At 39.0% G+C, this 20,185-nt stretch overlaps 2 protein-coding genes across 4 annotated transcripts in view; one reads left to right on the forward strand and one right to left on the reverse strand.

Moving 5' to 3' along the window:
• Positions 1–62: 62 nt before the first annotated feature.
• ANKRD37 (ankyrin repeat domain 37) lies at positions 63–2,722 on the reverse strand. 2 transcript variants are annotated; one of them, XM_065900023.1, is made up of 5 exons: positions 2,593–2,722; positions 2,235–2,387; positions 1,282–1,373; positions 550–753; positions 63–298 (listed from the first exon to the last, which is right to left on the reverse strand). In XM_065900023.1, coding segments are annotated over exons 1-5 (477 nt in total). In that variant the 5' UTR covers positions 2,620–2,722; the 3' UTR covers positions 63–297. The 2 variants fall into 2 exon arrangements, with proteins under 2 accessions (XP_065756095.1, XP_065756094.1); XM_065900022.1 differs by lacking the exon at positions 63–298 and having other exon boundaries at positions 546–753; positions 2,593–2,619.
• Positions 2,723–2,999: 277 nt separating this feature from the next.
• LRP2BP (LRP2 binding protein) overlaps positions 3,000–20,185 on the forward strand; it is a 57,935-nt gene continuing 40,749 nt past the window's right edge. Inside the window, exons 1-3 of one of the 2 annotated variants that reach the window (XM_065899776.1) lie at positions 3,000–3,079; positions 18,289–18,415; positions 19,142–19,254. In XM_065899776.1, coding sequence (XP_065755848.1) covers positions 3,047–3,079; positions 18,289–18,415; positions 19,142–19,254 — 273 coding nt within the window. In that variant the 5' untranslated portion in view covers positions 3,000–3,046. Of the gene's footprint in view, positions 3,080–18,288; positions 18,416–19,141; positions 19,255–20,185 lie in introns of those variants that run through there. The other variant, XM_065899777.1, reaches the window with a different exon arrangement.

A 20,185-nucleotide genomic window follows, 5' to 3' on the forward strand; every position in this document is an offset into this window, starting at 1 on the left:
TGTAGTTTGATGGTTTCTATGATTTTTTTGTAAAGGTTGTAAATATTACACAAAGAAAAGAATTTATTCTTTAGACACTCCTTTAATAAATTAAAAGACAAAGCATGCACAACCAGAATGTTACAGGCATATAAATACATGTATTCTTGAATGTTATCTTCACTTAGAAGAACGTTTTCCTCCTTCTTAGAAGGTGCTTAGACACACTTGATGAGCCAAAAGCCATAGCTTGTAGCTGAGCAGTAGATCTGCATGAAGTGAAGACCTTCTCCACACCTCTTCATAACCAATACGACATCTGTTGTTAAAAAACATATTAACATTAAAAACTTTTTTTAAAAAGGTTTCCTTCCCAATCTTCCACCATGCAGGACAATTTTTGGTCTCTAGAATCTGGTAGTAGTTACTACAACCAGTATTAAAATGTGTTAATGAGAATGAAAAGTTATACTAGAAATAAGACTGCCAATATTTAAATGAAACAATAAATTCTGTGCTAAATAAGAGATCCTTGAGGGAGGAAGAAAGAAGAAACTATGAATTCCTTACCAACACTTCCTTTTCCCATTTGTATCTTCTTTACTTCCAAAACTTCGTTTCTTTCTGAGCACTGGAACACAATGATCTTTATTGGATTGTTCACTTGGTTTTATTGTCTGCATACATTTAATTGTTGTAAGAAACTTGCCACATTCTGGAAATCCACATGACCAAGCAAGATCTTCAGCTGTTTGCCCATTCTTATTACATAAACTGGATTTGAGACAAAAAATTAGTTAAGTAAAAGTTGACAATTGTTTAGCCTTTTTTAATATCTTCCTAACAAAGGCGCTTTGGGCTTATACAAATGTTGGTTGCAGAATAGAAGAGGTAAAGGAAGCATAGAGGAATTCCATTTTTGCTCACTATTTATCCTCAATGGCTAGCACAGAGTACAGCACAGAGTGGGCATTTTATTTTTGCACGAATGAAAGAGTATTCTTTGTTCACTACAATGAGTTAAGTATGCAAAGGAAGCCAGTGAGAACTTCTATAGAATGGCTTTTCTAAACCAAAACTAAGATGTAACACTGCCATAACAGATGAATAGAACTGTATCTCTGATTGCTTAGGATCCATTTTTTATTTATTCAAATTGAATACATAGTATTAGATGTCATTAACAGCCTAAGTTAACATTTAAACATTATCAACGGCAAGCATCATGTAATTAAGCTGTAGGAGTCTGATTAGTTTAATCCAAGAAAATATAAAATTTGAAGCCACTGATTTCATACTTACTCAATTTGGGCGTCACTGGCTACAAGCAGGCTGAGGCATTCCATGCTTCCAACTTTTGCTGCTTTGTGTAGTGGAGCTTCTCCAAAAACATCCTTACAGACAAAACAGCACATTTTAGTCTCTCCCCGAAACACTCTAGTGGAAGTTGGTGGGTGAAGTCTATTGTTTGAGGAAGCTATTTGAGGAAGCGGGGTTAGAAATGCATTGTACTGGACCGAATTTTTTAATTCTTTTTTTAAAATAAAATTCACTTGGTGCCCTATTAAATACAAAGTTGTCATTAATAAAAAATGTGCAGCCACAGCTACAAATACACATTGTTTTAAGTGAATAAAAGCAAAATACAATCCTACAGAAGTAAAAAAATTACAATTTAAAATTCACCATACTTTAATATTCAATGAAGATGCAAACTACCCTAAGAAAGTTCTGTAAGGAATTGTACTGGTTGTGAGCATGCCTCACAAGTATTGCTATCCTGAGACTTTTAATTTGGTAATGGAGCAATTGTTCCCTTGGAAATGAGCTGTAGACCTTGGAAATGCTGTCCCATGTGGTACAGCAACCATATATCCAGCTGATGAGCACCTGAAATGTGGCTAGTCTGAATTGAAATGTGCTGTAAATGTAAAATACACAGCAGATGGAGAAGACACATGAAAAGAAAATGTAAAATATCAGTAATGTTTTATATTGATTACATATGAAATGATAATATTTTGGATTAATTGGGTTAGGTTACTAAAATTTTCATGTTTCGTTTTACTTCATTAATGTGGCTACTAGAAAATCTTAACATACGTGTCTCACATTATATTTCTATTGGACATCGCTGCGACAGTCATGTTTCTAATAATTGAAACGACTGAATATCTCGGCGTCTAAGAAGTGTTTGTGTGGATTTGGGGTGGAGGGGGAGGGTTGCACACGGCAACAATCAGTTACCTAGTTACCTGTTGGTTGAGGTCAGCGCCGGTCTGCAGCTGCCAGAGAAGAAAGCAAGCAAGGCCGCCACCTGCGGCCAAGTGGACAGGCGACTGCTCGCAGGGATCCGGGGGTGCGTTGACGGAGGCCCCGGTCTCCAGCAGATGCCTCAGACTATCCACCTAAGAGAAAAGAACAGCTCCAGCACCGCCCTCGCCTTTGTCAAGGCTCATGCCCTCCCTGGATTGAACATCTTCCTCCACTCCAAAAACCTTCCAACTCTGAAGAGGCTTGACTTGGCAACGCCAAGTGGTCAGTAAGCCATCACCCTAGCTAGCCCTCCCTAGAAGACTTAAGCCTGCAGGGCAAAAGCAGCCTGAGTCTCACCTCGGGGTTGCAATCGAGCAACAGCATCTCCCACCTAAAGTAGAGGACTGGAGTGCTTGGGAGAGCAGAGCGGTGAGGCGCTCGCTGCAAACAGGTAAGAGCACAAGCCGCCCAAGAGCAGGAGAATTTAAAGATCCCCAGGGCCAACGGGCCGGCCCCTCCCCGCCGCGCCACAGCTCTGGCTGCGCCCCAGCAGCCCAACCTTGGGCTGCCGGAGTTTCTCCGCCCAGCTGCAGCCGCACGTACACAAACACTGACACGTGCAACCGGGAACCCAGAAAGGCTGGCGGGGAGAAAGGAGGAGGAGGCTGCGCGGGTCTGCCAGCTGATTGGCCCAGCGTGAGGCGTCAGGCCCGCCCGCCTTGGGGCGGGGCCCCAAGCTGCTCCCCCCTATCCCCTGTGCGCGTGCGTTGTGAGGGACAGGATTCCGGGCGGTTGGGCTTCAGCGGCCGCCATGAGGCGCGCTGAGTTCGACACGTCTCACGCTGTCGTGCTCACCTCTTTAGGCCCTTTAGGGAAGCGGAAGTCGCGGGCGGAGGTTTTGGTTTTTGCTGGCACGCACGTAACCAGGAAACCAGGGAGCTACAAGGAGCTCGGCTGCAACACGACCTTTGGAAGCTGCTACGCTTGGTGCTGGCGCCGGGGTCCCAGCCTCCGGCTCCTGAGGAATGAAAATTCCTTCTTGTCTCACGTTCAAAGTCGCCCCAGGCTTGGCTCTGTCCCACAAGGCCCTGGACGTTTAGGGAGGAAAGCGGAAGCTGAGGGGGGCGATGGGGGGGGGGCAGGAGGAGGGGCGGCTAAGGTGAGCTAAGGTCATGGGTTTTCCCGAAGGGACTGCCCACCCCCCCCAGCTCCAGCACCCCTCTCGCCTTTGTCAAAGTTCACGCCCTCCCGGGACTAGACATCTGGTTTAAATCGTTTATCAAACCCCACCCTTTCGGGTTTAACATGATACCATGTCCGTTCTGGGAATGATGTAAAACGAGCCAACCACTATAATGTGACCCCTCTTGGAGGTGGGTTAGGCGCAGTGCTGGCCTTGCCGCCTAGGGAAGTGTTGAGGGTCCCCAGCTTTTAGCCCTGAGCTTGCCGAGGCGGGAGCCCCCCACTCATCATGTGGAGAGTTGGGGGATAAACGAAGGGCCCGGGCCGTGGACGCTGAGGACCCTTGGGGCTCTTCCCCGTGGGCAGGGCGGACTAGCTCTGAACCGCTGGGGCGTGGCGGGAGGAAGGCTCTCCGGAGCTCTTTATGCTGAGCCATTCCTTTAGCTTGAGTAATTCGTTTTTGTAAAGCTTTAGGAACAGACAGACATCCTGACTTCAAACCGTAGCCATTGACCGCCTGTCAGATAATCTCTGGACTCTTTCCCTAAGCACTTTTTTATTCGGGTTAATCTAGCTAAAAGCTAAAGCTCCAGCCATATATGTATTTTCCCTAACATCTTCAGCGATTCCCTTCTATCTGCTGATACCTTTGAGAGCAGGACTGAAAGTTTGTTATAATGCTTGTAGAGGACAAGCTCATTGTCCTGTGAAGATAGGTGGCCTTTTAGCCATAAAATAATTTTGCAGTAATTCATATTACTAGACTCATGCAGTGGTCCAAGGTTTCAACTGAGAGAAAAATGCACAACATGAGAGGTGTGAGTTAAGGTTTATTCAGGGTCTTACTGAGGACTGTAGCCCCAGAGACAGCCTTCGGATAGCTCTGAGGAACTGCTCCAGAGAGGTGGGGGGAGGCTATTTTATATGTGATTTTGTTGTTGTTGTTAGGGAACACGTGCAGTCAAATGTATCTTGGTAAAAGATCGCTGCTCGTCACAAAGAACAGATATCCCAAGTTAATGATTATAGGGCTTTTCTATGTATGGGAAGCGGGGTTCATTAAAACTCTTCGTGAAATGCATGTGTCTAAGGGCCTGTTTGTCCAAAGCACAGAGCCTCCCGTTTTCATCTTTAAATTTCCTCTGAAGCACAGAGTGCCCATCCTGTTATCACCTTAATCTCTTCATCTGAAGCATCCAGTGCCCTGTTGTTCAGCGGCTGCAGCGGGTTAATCTTTGAAGACTTGGATGGTGAGTAAAATGCTCTTTTATTTGCAAAGAGGTAGTTTTAAACGTGTTTGTTTATATGCATACTCGAACATAAACGTGTATATGTATTTATGTTCAAACACATATATAGAATCGTACTTGTGTTCTTTAATATTTAAACTATTCACAGTACATTTTTATGCTATTTAAAGAATGTCAGAGATACATGAGAACACATGTCCATATTGCCAGTTTTCCTTTTCTCATATTTTTCAATTAGGTAAGTACTGTTTTTCAAAGCTTCAATTTTGCACAGATGTTCATCTTCAGGATTTCCTAACTAATACAAGGTATTATCAAAGAAGTTCCTAGAGTTCTAAACATAGGTTTTGCAGTTAACATATCATGCAGTGGGATATTTGTGTGATGGATGCACTTCCACATTACATCCTTTCTCTTGAAAACAAGATTCTGTTCAGCATGCATTAAATCTGGTAATTATTGTTAACTTCCTGTGACATATTTAAATTTCACAAGGAAAGGGAATGTTGTGAGTAGTTGTTAAAGCTTTTATCCCTTTAATCACTGCATACTTGTCCATTGCTCATAATGTTTCCAAAAAATTCTTTATATCTCAGGTAAGTATTTGGTTTAGTCTTAAAAATGGGCCTAAAAGCCGTCTAAAAACTGAACAAAGCTGGTAGAGTACAAAAATATACAGAATAAATACATTTGGGGGACAATATCTTACTGGCAAGTAACTGGAGATTTTACTGAACATGTAGCAAGTGGGATCAATTTTCTAAAGTGGAAGATGGTCTAAGATGCATATTCAACAGTCATTCTTCCAAGCATTGCTGATTCTACTTATGTTTAATTTGCTGCTAGATGTGTTTGAACTAATCAAATGTAATTCTGCCTTCACTGGCATGTGCAGTCAGGAGATCCATGTATGATCCTTGTATGATTGTAAAAGCAAAAGATTTCCCACAAATAAATTCTTCTTGTGCCTTATTATATAAACCCTTCCAGCCTTGCTTACTCAAACTTCTTGGAGAAGGTAATAAATTATGTAGTTATTATAAACAACTGCTTCTCCAGGATATTGTAGCACAAAGGATAGATAGATATTTAGATAGATGGGTAGATGGAAGGGAGGGAGGGAGGGAAGGGAAGGGAAGGAAGGAGAGGAGTGAAAAGGCAACTCTTCTTTACAAAAGAATTCCAAATACTTCATGTAGACACTCCCCACTCCAGGAAATAGAGATTAATCCTCTCCCCACACTGTTCTCTTGAGTGTGGGCCACGCATAATGCCTTGCTTCTGAAGAGTAAGAGTATAGGAAGAGGGGAAGGTAACTTTACAGTGGAGAAACCTGTGAAACACTACCCTGGCCAGGTATTTGTTGATATTATCAGTGATGAGTCATGATGATAGCATGCACCCCTGATATGATGTGTTGAGAAGGATACTTCATCTCTGCATCTTCCCAAAAGTCCATAACCCAAGTCTAACCATGAGTAAAATACCAGGTAAACCCAGGTTGGGAGACATTCTACAGGATATCTGGCCAGTACAAAACTGTCAAAGTTATAAAAAAAAAAACAAGGAAAACCTGAGAATCTGTCATAGACCAGAGGAGGCTAAGGAGACGTGATGACTAAATGTAGTGTGATAACCTGGATGGGATCCTGGAACAGAAAGAGAAAATTACAGTAGTCCCCCGTTATCCGCATTTTCAATTTCTGTGGTTTCAGACCAACCATGGTCTGAAAATATTAAATGGAAAATTACAGAAATAAACAATTCATAAATTTTAAATTGCATGCCGCCCTGAGTAGCATGATGAAATCTCACTCCATCTCCATCTCCGTCCCTCCTGGGAGGGGAATCATCCCTTTGTCCAGGTTAGTCACCTAGTAGCCATCTGGGTTATCAGATTTACTGGGTTACTGTGTTCAAGTAACCCTTATTTACTTAATAATGGCCCCAAAGCGCAAGAGTAGTGATGCTGGCAATTCAGATATGCCAAAGAAGTTATAAAGTCCTTCCTTTAAGTAAAAAGGTGAAAATTCTTGATGTAATAAGGAAAGATAAGAAGTCAAACACTGAGGTTGTTGAGATCTACAGTAAGAACAAATCTTCTGTTTGTGAAATTGTGAAGAAGGAAAAAGAAATTTATGCTAGTTTTGCTGTCGCACGTCAAACTGCAAAAGTTACACTTAGTTAATTTTCTAGATTTAGTAATGACAGAAGATACCTAAACCAGTATGAAGCTAGTTTTAAAAAAACAAGGAACGAAAAATCTCACAACTTTATTACTTTTTATTCTGATTAACCAATACACTTTAGTTCCTCTGTAAAACACACTGCCGGTTGCACTGGTCACTGGGAGGTCTTACCAGGCTGTTCTGTAGAATACTCAGTTACTTGGGATCACAGCAGTTTGAATTTTTTTCCACACTATAAGGATTATTATAATATGTAATATAATTAAATATTATATAACTGGTGAGATATGGGTAAGAAGTGAGAGATATAATTTTTAAGAAGACTAAATTGAATGCTTTCAGATTCCTCAAGTAGGTAAGAAAAATGCTTTCAAAGCAGGTGAGGATAAATCAACAGTAAAGGATGGGGAGAAATAGTTCTACCCTCAAATTGTTCCACAGGCATTTTTCAATTCATATTCCATTTTAAAGAAACATAATCTGGAATTTGTATGCATATGGTTTATGCAAGAAAGACAGTTCTGAACTCTCACATTAATTCTCTATTTAAAGAAATAACTTCTGACCCTAAGTGAAAAGGTGGGAAAATAACTATATATATACATATTTTAAGTTAAAATGTATATCATATGTTTGTATACTCACATTAATTTCCACCTTGATTCTTGTTTAATTGATAAACTACAAGTCCCAATAATACCAGAAAAGAGGGCTCTTACTGCATTGATTGTGCAACCTATTTCTTTCACTTAGGAAACAGAGAGTAGCTGAATATATAGAATACCTTCAGAAAAAGCATGCATTATATTTTTTGTGTAGACCATAGCTAATTGATATATTTGATATATAATTTATCTAGTGTAGAAAGTTGAAACTCATTTTCTTACAGTAACTCAGATTTGTCAAAATTTGTTAACATGCTACTCAAGTTAATCTTTGTCCCTAAGAGGAGAAAATATATAGATAAAATGTTGGTTTTACTAATCAAGTAATAATTAAAACAACTAAATACAGTAATATATGATGTCAAGATAAGTTCTACTCAAAGCATATATCTAATATTCTACATTTTCCAGCTACTTGAAATAATGTGTAATTTTTAAGTAAAACAGCTGAGTTTCAAACTTTTGACACATTTTCCCAAATTATCTAATAAATCATTTTTATTATCCAATTATTTTATGCAGGTGCCATTGATAAATTTCTTACATGCTTAATGTTTTTTAAGAACTAAGTAACCAAAATACTTTGAAAATTAGGTCTGTAAATTGGTTCATTCACTATGGAAAGCAGTATCTATCACTCTTCCTCAAAGTATTCAAAATAGAACTACCATATGATTCAGCAGCCCCGCTTCTGGGCATACAGCCAAAGGATTTGAAATTAGAATCTCAAAGAGAGATTTTTCCCTCCACATTCACTGTGGCATTATTCACAATAGCCAAGACAAGGAAGCAACCTAAATGCCTGTCACTGAATGAGAAGATAATGTGGTAGCTATGTAAATGGAATATTATTCAGCCTTAGAACCTGGAGGACATTATGCAAACTGAAATAAGCCAGACACAGAAGAACAAATATAACATGATCCTACTTATACGAGGGATCTAAAATAGACTCATAGAAGCAGAGAGTAGAATGGTTGTTACTAGGGGTTTGGGGGGGAGGTGCGGAATGAGGAGGTGGTGGGCAGAGGGTATAAAGTTTCAGTTATGCAAGTACTAGAGATCTACTGTACAGCCCAGTGCCTACAGTTAACAACATTGTGTTGTATACTTAAAATTTTGCTAAGAGGGTACCTCTTATGCTTTAGTGTTCAAATAAATTAGGTGGGAAGAAACTTTTGGAGATGATGAATATACTTAGCATGGATTGTGGTGATGGTTTCATGGGTATATATTTACGTCCAACGCCATCAAGTTGTATACATTAAATATATACAGCTTTTTATATGTCAATCATACCTCAAAGTGATTTTTTTTACATCTTTATTGGAGTATAATTGCTTTACAATGGTGTGTTAGTTTCTGCTTTATAACAAAGTGAATCAGTTATACATATACACATGTTCCCATATCTCTTCCCTCTTGCGTCTCCCTCCCTCCCACCCTCCCTATCCCACCCCTCTAGGTGGTCACAAAGCACCAAGCTGATCTCCCTGAGCTGTGCGGCTGCTTCCCACTAGCTATCTACCTTACATTTGGTAGTGTATACATGTCCATGCCACTCTCTCACCCCGTCACAGCTCACCCCTCCCCCTCCCCATATCCCCAAGTCCATTCTCTAGTAGGTCTGTGTCTTTATTCCTGTCTTACCCCTAGGTTCTTCATGACATTTTTTTTTTCTTAGATTCCATATGTATGTGTTAGCATACGGTATTTGTTTTGCTCTTTCTGACTTACTTCACTCTGTATGACAGACTCTAGGTCCATCCACCTCACTACAAATAACTCAATTTCATTTCTTTTTATGGCCGAGTAATATTCCATTGTATATATGTGCCACATCTTCTTTATCCGTTCATCCGATGATGGACACTTAGGTTGTTTCCATCTCCTGGCTATTGTAAATAGAGCTGCAATGAACATTTTGGTACATGAATCTTTTTTAATTTTGGCTTTCTCAGGGTATATGCCCACTAGTGGGATTGCTGAGTCATATGGTAGTTCTATGTGTAGTTTTTTAAGGAACTTCCATACTGTTCTCCAGAGTGGGTGTACCAATTCACATTCCCCCCAGCAGTGCAAGAGTGTTCCCTTTTCTCCACACCCTCTCCAACATTTATTGTTTCTAGATTTTTTGATGATGGCCATTCTGACTGGTGTGAGAGGATATCTCATTGTAGTTTTGATTTGCATTTCTCTAATAATTAATGATGTTGAGCATTCTTTCATGTGTTTCTTGGCAAACTGTATATCTTCTTTGGAGAAATGTCTATTTAGGTCTTTTGCCCATTTTCCATTGGGTTGTTTCTTTTTTTGTTATTGAGCTGCATGAGCTGCTTGTAAATTTTGGAGATTAATCCTTTATCAGTTGCTTCATTTGCAAATATTTTATCCCATTCTGAGGGTAGTCTTTTGGTCTTGTTTATGGATTCCTTTGCTGCGCAAAAGCTTTGAAGTTTCATTAGATCCCATTTGTTTATTTTTGTTTTTATTTCCATTTCTCTAGCAGGTGGATCAAAAAGGATCTTGCTGTGATTTATGTCATACAGTGTTCTGCCTATGCTTTCCTCTAAGAGTGTGATAGTTTCTGGCCTTACATTTAAGTCTTTAATCCATTTTGAGCTTATTTTTGTGTATAGTGTTAGGGAGTGTTCTAATCTCATACTTTTACATGGACCTGTCAAGTTTTCCCAGCACCACTTATTGAAGAGGCTGTCCTTTCTCCACTATACATTCCTGCCTCCTTTATCAAAGATAAGGTAACCATATGTGCGTGGGTTTATCTCTGGGCTTTCTATGCTGTTCCATTGATTTATATTTCTGTTTTTGTGCCAGTACCATACTGTCTTGATTACTGTAGCTTTGTAGTATAGTCTGAAGTCAGGGAGCCTGATTCGTCCAGCTCCATTTTTTGTTCTCAAGATTGCTTTGGCTATTCGGGGTCTTTTGTGTTTCCATACAAATTGTGAAATTTTTTGTTCTAGTTCTGTGAAAAATGCCAATGGTAGTTTGATAGGGATTGCATTGAATCTGTAGATTGCTTTAGGTAGTAGAGTCATTTTCACAATGTTGATTCTTACAATCCAAGAACATAGTATATCTCTTCATCTATTTGTATCATCTTTAATTTCTTTCATCAGTGTCTTATAATTTTCTGCATACAGGTCTCTTGTCTCCTTAGGTAGGTTTATTCCTAGATGTTTTATTCTTTTTGTTGCAATGGTAAATGGGAGTGTTTTTTTGATTTCACTTTCATATTTTTCATCATTAGTGTATAGGAATGCCAGAGATTTCTGTGCATTAATTTTGTATCCTGCTACTTTACCAAATTCATTGAATAGCTCTAGTAGTTTTCTGGTAGCATCTTTAGGATTCTCTAATTATAGTATCATGTCATCTGCAAACAGTGACTGCTTTACTTCTTCTTTTCCGATTTGGATTCCTTTTATTTCCTTTTCTTCTCTGATTGCTGTGGCTAAAACTTCCAAAACTATGTTGAATAAGAGTGGTGAGAGTAGGCAACCTTGTCTTATTCCGAATCTTAGTGGAAATGCTTTCAGTTTTTCACCATTGAGGACGATGTTGACTGTGGGTTTGTCATATATGGCCTTTATTATGTTGAGGAAAGTTTCCTCTATGCCTACTTTCTGCAGGGTTTTTATCATAAATAGGTGTTGAATTTTGTCAAAAGCTTTCTCTGCATCGATTGAGATGGTCATATGGTTTTTCTCCTTCAATTTGTTAATATGATGTATCACGTTGATTGATTTGTGTATATTGAGGAATCCTTGCATTCCTGGAATAAACCCCACTTGATCATGGTGTATGATCCTTTTAATGTGCTGTTGGATTCTGTTTGCTAGTATTTTGTTGAGGATTTTTGCATCTGTGTTCATCAGAGATATTGGCCTGTAGTTTTCTTTCTTTGTGACATCCTTCTCTGGTTTTGGTATCAAGGTGATGGTGGCCTCGTAGAAGGAATTTGGGAGTGTTCCTCCCTCTGCTATATTTTGGAAGAGTTTGAGAAGGATAGGTGTTAGCTCTTCTCTAAATGTTTGATAGAATTCGCCTGTGAAGCCATCTGGTCCTGGGCTTCTGTTTGTTGGAAGATTTTTAATCACAGTTTCAATTTCATTGCTTGTGATTGGTCTGTTCATATTTTCTGTTCCTTCCTGGTTCAGTCTTGGGTTGTGCCTTTCTAAGAAGTTGTCCATTTCTTCCAGGTTGTCTATTTTATTGGCATAGAGTTGCTTGTAGTAATCTCTCATGATTTTTTGTATTTCTGCAGTGTCAGTTGTTACTTCTTTTTCATTTCTAATTCTGTTGACTTGAGTCTTCTCCCTTTTTTTCTTGATGAGTCTGGCTAATAGTTTATCAATTTTGTTTATCTTCTCAAAGAACCAGCTTTTAGTTTTATTGATCTTTGCTATCGTTTCCTTCATTTCTTTTTCATTTATTTCTGATCTGATATTTATGATTTCTTTCCTTCTGCTAACTTTGGGGATTTTTTTGTTCTTCTTTCTCTTATTGCTTTAGGTGCAAGGTTAGGTTGTTTATTCGAGATGTTTCCTGTTTCTTACGGTAGGATTGTATTGCTATAAACTTCCCTCTTAGAACTGCTTTTGTTGCATCACATAGGTTTTGGGTTGTCGTGTCTCCATTGTCATTTGTTTCTAGGTATTTTTTGATTTCCTCTTTGATTTCTTTGGTGGTCACTTCGTTATTAAGTAGTGTATTGTTTAACCTCCATGTGTTTGTATTTTTTACAGATCTTTTCCTGTAATTGATATCTAGTCTCATAGCGTTGTGGTCGGAGAAGATACTTGATACAATTTCAATTTTCTTAAATTTACCAAGGCTTGATTTGTGACCCAAGATATGATCTATCCTGGAGAATGTTCCATGAGCACTTGAGGAAAATGTGTATTCTGTTGTTTTTGGATGGAATGTTCTATAAATATCAGTTAAGTCCATCTTGTTTAATGTATCATTTAAAGCTTGTGTTTCCTTGTTTATTTTCATTTTGGATGATCTGTCCATTGGTGAAATTGGAGTGTTAAAGTCCCCTACTGTTATTGTGTTACTGTTGATTTCCTCTTTTATGGCTGTTAGTATTTGCCTTATGTATTGAGGTGCTCCTGTGTTGGGTGTATAAATATTTACAATTGTTATATCTTCTTCTTGGATTGATTCCTTCGTTATGTACTGTCGTTCTTTCTCTCTGGTAATAGTCTTTATTTTAAAGTCTATTTAGTCTGATACGAGAATTGCTACTCCAGCTTTCTTTTGATTTCCATTTGCATGGAATATCTTTTTTCCATCCCCTCACTTTCAGTCTGTATGTGTCCCTAGGTTTGAAGTAGGTCTCTTGTCGACAGCATATATATAGGTCTTGTTTTTGTATCCATTCAGCCAGTCTGTGTTTTGGTGGCAGCATTAAATCCATTCACATTTAAGGTAATTAATTATCAATATATATGTTACTGTTACCATTTTCTGAATTGTTCTGGGTTTGTTTTTGTAGGTCTTTTCCTTGTCTTGTGTTTCTTGCCTAGAGAAGTTCCTTTAGCATTTGTTGTAAAGCTGGTTTGGTGGTGCTGAACTCTCTCAGCTTTTGCTTGTCTGTAAAGGTTTTAATTTCTCCATCAAATCTGAATGAGATCCTTGCTGGGTAGAGTAATCTTGATTGTAGGTTTTTCTCCATCATCACTTTAAATATGTCCTGCCATTCCCTTCTGGCTTGCAGAGTTTCTGCTGAAAGATCAGCTGTTAACCTTATGGGGATTCCCTTGTGTGTTATTTGTTGTTTTTCTCTTGCTGCTTTTAATATGTTTTCTTTGTATTTAAATTTTGACAGTTTGATTAGTATGTGTCTTGGCGTGTTTCTCCCTGGATTTATCCTGTATGGGACTCTCTTTGCTTCCTGGAGTTGATTAACTATTTCCTTTCCCATACTAGGGAAGTTTTCAACTATAATCTCTTCAAATATTTTCTCAGTCCCTTTCTTTTTCTCTTCTTCTTCTGGGACCCCTGTAATTTGAATGTTGGTGTGTTTAATGTTGTCCCAGAGGTCTCTGAGACTGTCCTCAATTCTTATCATTCTTTTTTCTTTATTCTGCTCTGCAGTAGTTATTTCCACTATTTTATCTTCCAGGTCACTTATCTGTTCTTCTGCCTCAGTTATTCTGCTATTGAACCCTTCTATAGTATTTTTAATTTCATTTATTGTGTTGTTCATCGTTGCTTGTTTCCTCTTTAGTTCTTCTAGGTCTTTGTTAAATGTTTCTTGCATTTTCTCTATTCTAGTTCCAAGATTTTGGACCATCTTTACTATCATTATTCTGAATTCTTTTTCAGGTAGACTGCCTATTTCCTCTTCATTTGTTAGGTCTGGTGGGTTTTTATCTTGCTCCTTCATCTGTGGTGTGTTTTTCTGTCTTCTCATTTTGCTTATCTTACTGCGTTTGGGGTCTCCTTTTTGCAGGCTGCAGGTTTGTAGTTCCCGTTGTTTTTGGTGTCTGTCCCCAGTGGCTCAAGTTGGTTCAGTGGGTTGTGTAGGCTTCCTGGTGGAAGGGACTAGTGCCTGTGTTCTGGTGGATGAGGCTGGATCTTGTCTTTCTGGTGGAGAGGTCCACGTCTGGTGGTGTGTTTTGGGGTGTCTGTGGACTTATAATGATTTTAGGCAGCCTCTCTGCTAATGGGTGGGGCTGTGTTCCTGTCTTGCTAGTTGTTTGTCATAGGGTGTCCAACACTGTAGCTTGCTGGTCATTGAGTGAAGCTGGGTGTTGGTGTTGAGATGGAGATCTCTGGGAGATTCTTGCCGTTTCATATTACGTGGAGCTGGGAGGTCTCTTGTGGACCAGTGTTCTGAAGTTGGCTCTCCCACCTCAGAGGCACAGCACTGACTCCTGGCTGCAGCACCAAGAGCCTTTCATCCACATGGCTCAGAATAAAAGAGAGAAAAAGTAGAAAGAAAGAAAGAGGATAAAATAAAGTAAGATAAAATAAAATAAAGTTATTAAAGTAAAAAATAATTATTAAGAAAAAAAATTTTTAAGTAAAAAAAAAAAAGAAAACGGACGGATAGGATCCTAGGCCAAATGGTGAAAGCAAAGCTATACAGACAAAATCTCACACAGAAGCATACACATACACACTCACAAAAAGAGGAAAAGGGGAAAAAATAATAAATCTTGCTCTCAAAGTCCACCTCCTCAATTTGGGATGATTTGTTGTCTATTCAGGTATTCCACAGATGCAGGGTACATCAAGTTGATTGTGGAGATTTAATCCACTGCTCCTGAGGCTGCTGGGAGAAATTTCCCTTTCTTTTCTTTGTTCGCACAGCTCCTGGGGTTCAGTTTAGGATTTGACCCCGCCTCTGCGTGTAGTTTGCCGGAGGGCGTCTGTTCTTCGCTCAGACAGGACAGGGGTTAAAGGAGCAGCTGACTCAGGGGCTCTGGCTCACTCAGGCCAGGGGGAGGGAGGGGTGCGGATGCGGGGCGAGCCTGCGGCAGAGGTCAGCGTGACGTTGCACCAGCCTGAGGCGCACCGTGCATTCTCCCGGGGGAGTTTTCCCTGGATCACGGGACCCTGGCAGTGGCAGGCTGCACAGGCTCCATGGAAGGGAGGTGTGGAGAGTGACCTGTGCTCACACACAGGCTTCTTGGTGGCGGTGGCAGCAGCCTTAGCGTCTCAGGCCTATCTCTGGGGTCCGTGCTTTTAGCCGCGGCTCTCGCCCGTCTCTGGAGCTCCTTTAAGCAGCTTTTAATCCCCTCTCCTCACGCACCAGGAAACAAAGAGGGAAGAAACACCTCAAAGTGATTTTTAAAAAACAAAAAAATTACAAGAAAAGATTTGGGAATTTTTTTTTAAATGGACTTAATCAAATTTTTAAAAATCGAGGGATCAAAAGAAACAAGAAAGTGAAAAGACCCCATAAAATAGAAGAAAATATTTGCAAATTATATACCTGATAAGAGTCCAGTATCTGGAATATATAAAGAATGTTTATAACTCAGCAATGAAAGGACAGCCCAACTACAAAATTGGCAAAGGATTAACATCGCTCCAAATAAGATAAACAGGTGGCCAATAAGCACATGAAAAGAGTCTCAACATCATTTTTCATTATGGAAATGCAAATCAGAACCACAAGATAACACTTCACATTCACTAGGATGGCTATTATCAGAAAGATGAACAATCACCAGTGTCGGTGAGGATGTGGAACCCTCACACGTTGCTGGTGGAAAAGCAAAAAGCCACTTTGGAAAACAGTTTGGCAATGTCTCAAAATCTTAAACATAGAATTACTATGTGACCCAGCAATCCCCTTCCTAGGTTTATACCCAAAAGAATTAAAAACCTATGTCTACATAAAAACAAGTACATGAAAACTACCAGCATTATTCAGGATAGCCAAAAGCTAGAAACAACTCACATGTTCATCAGATGATGAACAGATTTTTTTAAATGTGTTATATCCGTATAATGAAATATTATTCAGCCAAAAATAGGAACGAAGTACTGATACATGCTACAACATGCATGAACCTTGTAAACATTATGTAAAAGAAGCCAGACACTAAAGGCCACATACTGTATGATTCCATTTATATGGAGTATGCAGAATAGACAAATCTGTAGAGACAGAAGGTAGGTTAGTGATTGCTAGGGGCTGAAAGGAGGAAAAGATTGGGGAGTGACTGCTAATTTCTACAGGGTTTCTTTTGGAGTGGTGAAAATGTTCCAGAATTAGATATTGGTGGTGGTTGCACAACCTTTAGCAATTAACATTCACAGCACTGGAGATAGGGCACTAACTAGTAAAGAGGGTCTGGGAAGGTCACTGTCAGTCTCTACTACACCTGCCCTTCCTCTTAAAATCATATGTTTCTTTCAGATTTTACATCATCGATTAAGGTCTATAATTTCTATTATAGCATTTTCTAAATTCACTGCATGCTATGCAAACACTTGTCAAGTTTCAAATTATAATTTTATATCTTATCCCAAGATTTGGCAGAAATAAACATATATTCTTGCTGTTTAAAATCTTCTCTTAGTTCTCATTTTCTGAAATTAAAAAGTACTGAATTTTAGCTTACCCTCTTATGGGAGTCCTGCCATTTTAAACAATCATGTTAGCTCTGCTTTTTGGAGAACAGTATGGAATAATGATGAAGTACACAGGCATTCTGGCAGCCCAGCTGTCCCACCTGCCAGCCCTGTGATCTGAGGCAAGTTGCTTAACTTCTTCACTGGTGCCTCAGTTTCCTCCCACATTAAGTGGGCCTCATAACCGCCAGTATTTCATAAAGTTTTGTAGGAGTTAGTACCTGTAAAGCACTTAGAACAAAGAACAAATCCTGGCCTATAGTAAGAGCTCAATAAATCTTTGCTTATATTTTCTAGGTCCTCCCCAAATATTCTTTTAAGCTTCAGCAACAGAAACCCTGTGGAGTATTGTAACCACAGAAGGCAACGTGAGTTTAAATGGATTTTGCTTTCTGATTTGTTTCTTTTCTGATGGCCTTCCTGAATGTGTCAACTTTTTTCTTAGCCTTTTTGGATACAATAGCACATGGGCTTAAGTCTTCAGTGAAATGAAAACTTCTGTAACCAGTTTCTGAGTAAAACTGATGGTGCCATAGACATCATCCTATTTGGGTGGTCTTTCTTCTAAATACTTCACCTAATATTGCTTCACCCTAAAGTTCACTGGAAGCTTTTATATTTACTACTGCAACCATAGATTTTTGGAGTCCTACAATCAAAGAATTTTACATATCTAGGGACAGACATTTTGAAATCCTCTAGTTCAAACTACTTATAGTCTAAACTACAAATGAGGAAATTGACTCTTAAGGAGATTATATGACTCTTCCAAAATCACAGATACTTCGGTGATTTTTTCTCTCTGGTATACTGAATTATCTCCCTTTCTGCACTTCATTCTCATTAATGAAGCAATTTATTGTCGAAAATAGTATCATAAAATTGTATAAATGCTGCTTTCCAATAATACTAAAGGTCTATTGAGTTATCTTCACCACCAATCAGGAACCTTTACTGGAAGCTTGTTCCTGATTGGTGAAAGCCTGCTGTAACAGTGGAATTCCAAGGAGTAAACAAAAAAGCATAGCAACAACTGAGTTTGCTGTCTCACTACCCTGAGCCTAGGCCAGCCTGGACTCCTTCATCCCAGGTGAGGTGGCCTCTACATTTTATATGAAGGCTCTGATTTTCCCTTCATGGCAATCCATTACAGACAGGAAGATAAAACTGAACAACACAGCTAAAATAAAGTGTATTCCCAGGTAAAATAGACAAATGCTTTCATTTAAAATGGATTAGTTTGATGAGCTTCAGTTACAAGGCAACAGGAAGGTACCAGTGCTCAGGAACTGTACCTATGGGCAGTGTCACCAATTCCTACTAGTGGCAGCAGCTGTGGTGGGTGACATGACTCACTGGAGTGTGTGATCTCATAGCCAGAAAGGATTTGCAAACAGCTCTGATCATTAATCCCATGCTGTGGAAACAGACATGGAGGAGTGCTGTGCTTCTCATAGCTATAGAGGGTCCTGGTTTCCTAAGAAGGAACGTTCACATCCCAGAGCTGGTAGTTTGGTGCCCTATCCCTAGGTGATGAGAGGAAGATGCTTTTTATAATGACTGCCAAGTTGGAATGGAGTCTCTCTTTGCATTTTCTGGGGGAAGATTCTACCATATTATTTTTTAATATAATTTTTTAATTTACAGAATACCCACTGTGGAGACAGGATGAAGTTGACCAGTGAAAAGTTGCCCAAGAACCCCTTTTATACTTCTCTATCCCACTATGCTGCTAATAACCAAAAACTCTTCCAATGGAGAAAGGAAAAGACTGGTACAAATCCTGATAATATTTTCACTAAAAGTTAATTAGGTACACCAGAGCAAAAGAGACAAGAAATATGAGTCTTATTGCTGGCAAGCAAGCGGTTAAGTTTACAGTCTTTTCTAGCTTTTCTGTAAGAATCTGTGAAATTGCTTGAAGCTACCTGGTAGCAGATCATCAGTGAAGAAGTTTCATAATGAGATCCTGATCCTGGTTTTACTCTCAGGACTTTAGGACACCCTTCTGGAAAAGAGAAGCCAGATGTCCGTTCTGTTAAAGAGAATAGTACCATGCTTTACTTGAAATCAGCATTTAAAGCTACCATTTTTTTCTATAGACTTAAAAAAATTAAATTGGGGATGGTTAGCTCATCTAGTTAGAGTAGTTCTAATTAAAGCTCAGATTAAGAATTCCACTCACCCAGAGGCCAGCTTTGTCTAAAGAATTCCACATAGACTGCATTGCTAGAGCTCCTGCCTAGTAGGAAAGAGGGTTAGTTTGACAACCAGCCAATATATTTCTTAATTATATAAGGCACAGTGTCAGGTATTGTGATAGTGCTTTCTTTTTTTAAGGTAGTGCTTTTTCCTTGAACTAAGAAGGTCAGTTTTAGGAATGAGAACTAGGAGAGAAGCTAGTACAGTGTCAGATGAATTCTATTTAATTTATTACTTTAAGAGAGAAAATTCATATTTTATGGATAAAGATGGAATTCTTTACTTTTTAAAAAATCAGATCATTACAGCCATGCTGGTTTGGTGGAAAAGGCATTGCACCTCTTGAAGGAAAGAATAAGAAGAGGGGATACTCTGGCATATTTCCTACTAGGTCAACTGTATTTTGAAGAGGTATCATTTTTTGTTGATTTGTTTTCATATAAAGCTGCTGTTAGATCTTCATACCAAAATTTCCTATAGAGTTCCTTACATTGTTAAACCAGGGAAATTCTGTCAAATTCCATAGATTATAGTTGTGGATTTAAGTATGATAAATTGGTCCCAGCTTATGGAGATATTCAACCTTTCTCCATAAAAGTCATTCTAATTAATGTCATTTATAGGAGTCATTTTGGTATGAAATCCATTTTCACATGATAAATTAAAAATCTAATTTTTATATTTTGCCCGATATATTCAACATCATTTTAAAAATATTTTCATTTTATTAACAATGAAAAATCCTGATTCTTATCTAGTACTTAAAGGCAGCTTTATATGTTCCTATATGGAGTAAGGAGGGGATTTCCCTCTTTATCCACATTATGCTGAGGTTTGCAAAATAGGTCTAGGAGGACCTATGCAAACTATCACTCCAACTTCAGCAATATAGCTTCAGTTGTTCATTGAACCCCAAGGGAAGATGTGAAAAGGGACCAGCTGTCCCCAACCCCTCACTATCCATTGAATGTTTGGGCAGCTGTTCAACTATATCCCACTTACTTATCTTTTGATGGCTCCTTCATTCATTCTGGCAACAAATATTTGTTGAGGACTCATAATGCACCTGTCACTGTGAGGATCACGTAGCACAATGGTTCAGAGAATGATCTTTCAGCTCTGGGCATAGGTTCCAATACGGTTCTGTTGCTTGTTAACTGTAACCTTGGGCACATATGCTTAACCTCTTGGTGCCTCAGTTTCCTCATCTATAAAAGGGGGTAATAATATGTATTTCATAGAGCTATTATGAAGGTATATTAATTGTAAAAATACTAACAGGGCCTGGCACCTAGTAAGTGCTTTATAAGTATTTGCTACTATTATGCTAGATACTAGCTAT

The sequence above is a fragment of the Phocoena phocoena genome, chromosome 21, assembly GCF_963924675.1.
Source record: "Phocoena phocoena chromosome 21, mPhoPho1.1, whole genome shotgun sequence".
Taxonomy (NCBI): Eukaryota; Metazoa; Chordata; class Mammalia; order Artiodactyla; family Phocoenidae; genus Phocoena; species Phocoena phocoena.

Coding starts and splice junctions, on each gene's coding strand:
- ANKRD37 (XM_065900022.1), bottom strand. CDS start 2,619: ATGCTGTTGCTCGATTGCAACCCCGAG. Junction 1,374..2,234: donor GCGCTGACCTCAACCAACAG/GTAACTAGGTAA, acceptor TTTGTCTGTAAG/GATGTTTTTGGAGAAGCTCC. Junction 754..1,281: donor GCCAGTGACGCCCAAATTGA/GTAAGTATGAAA, acceptor TCTCAAATCCAG/TTTATGTAATAAGAATGGGC.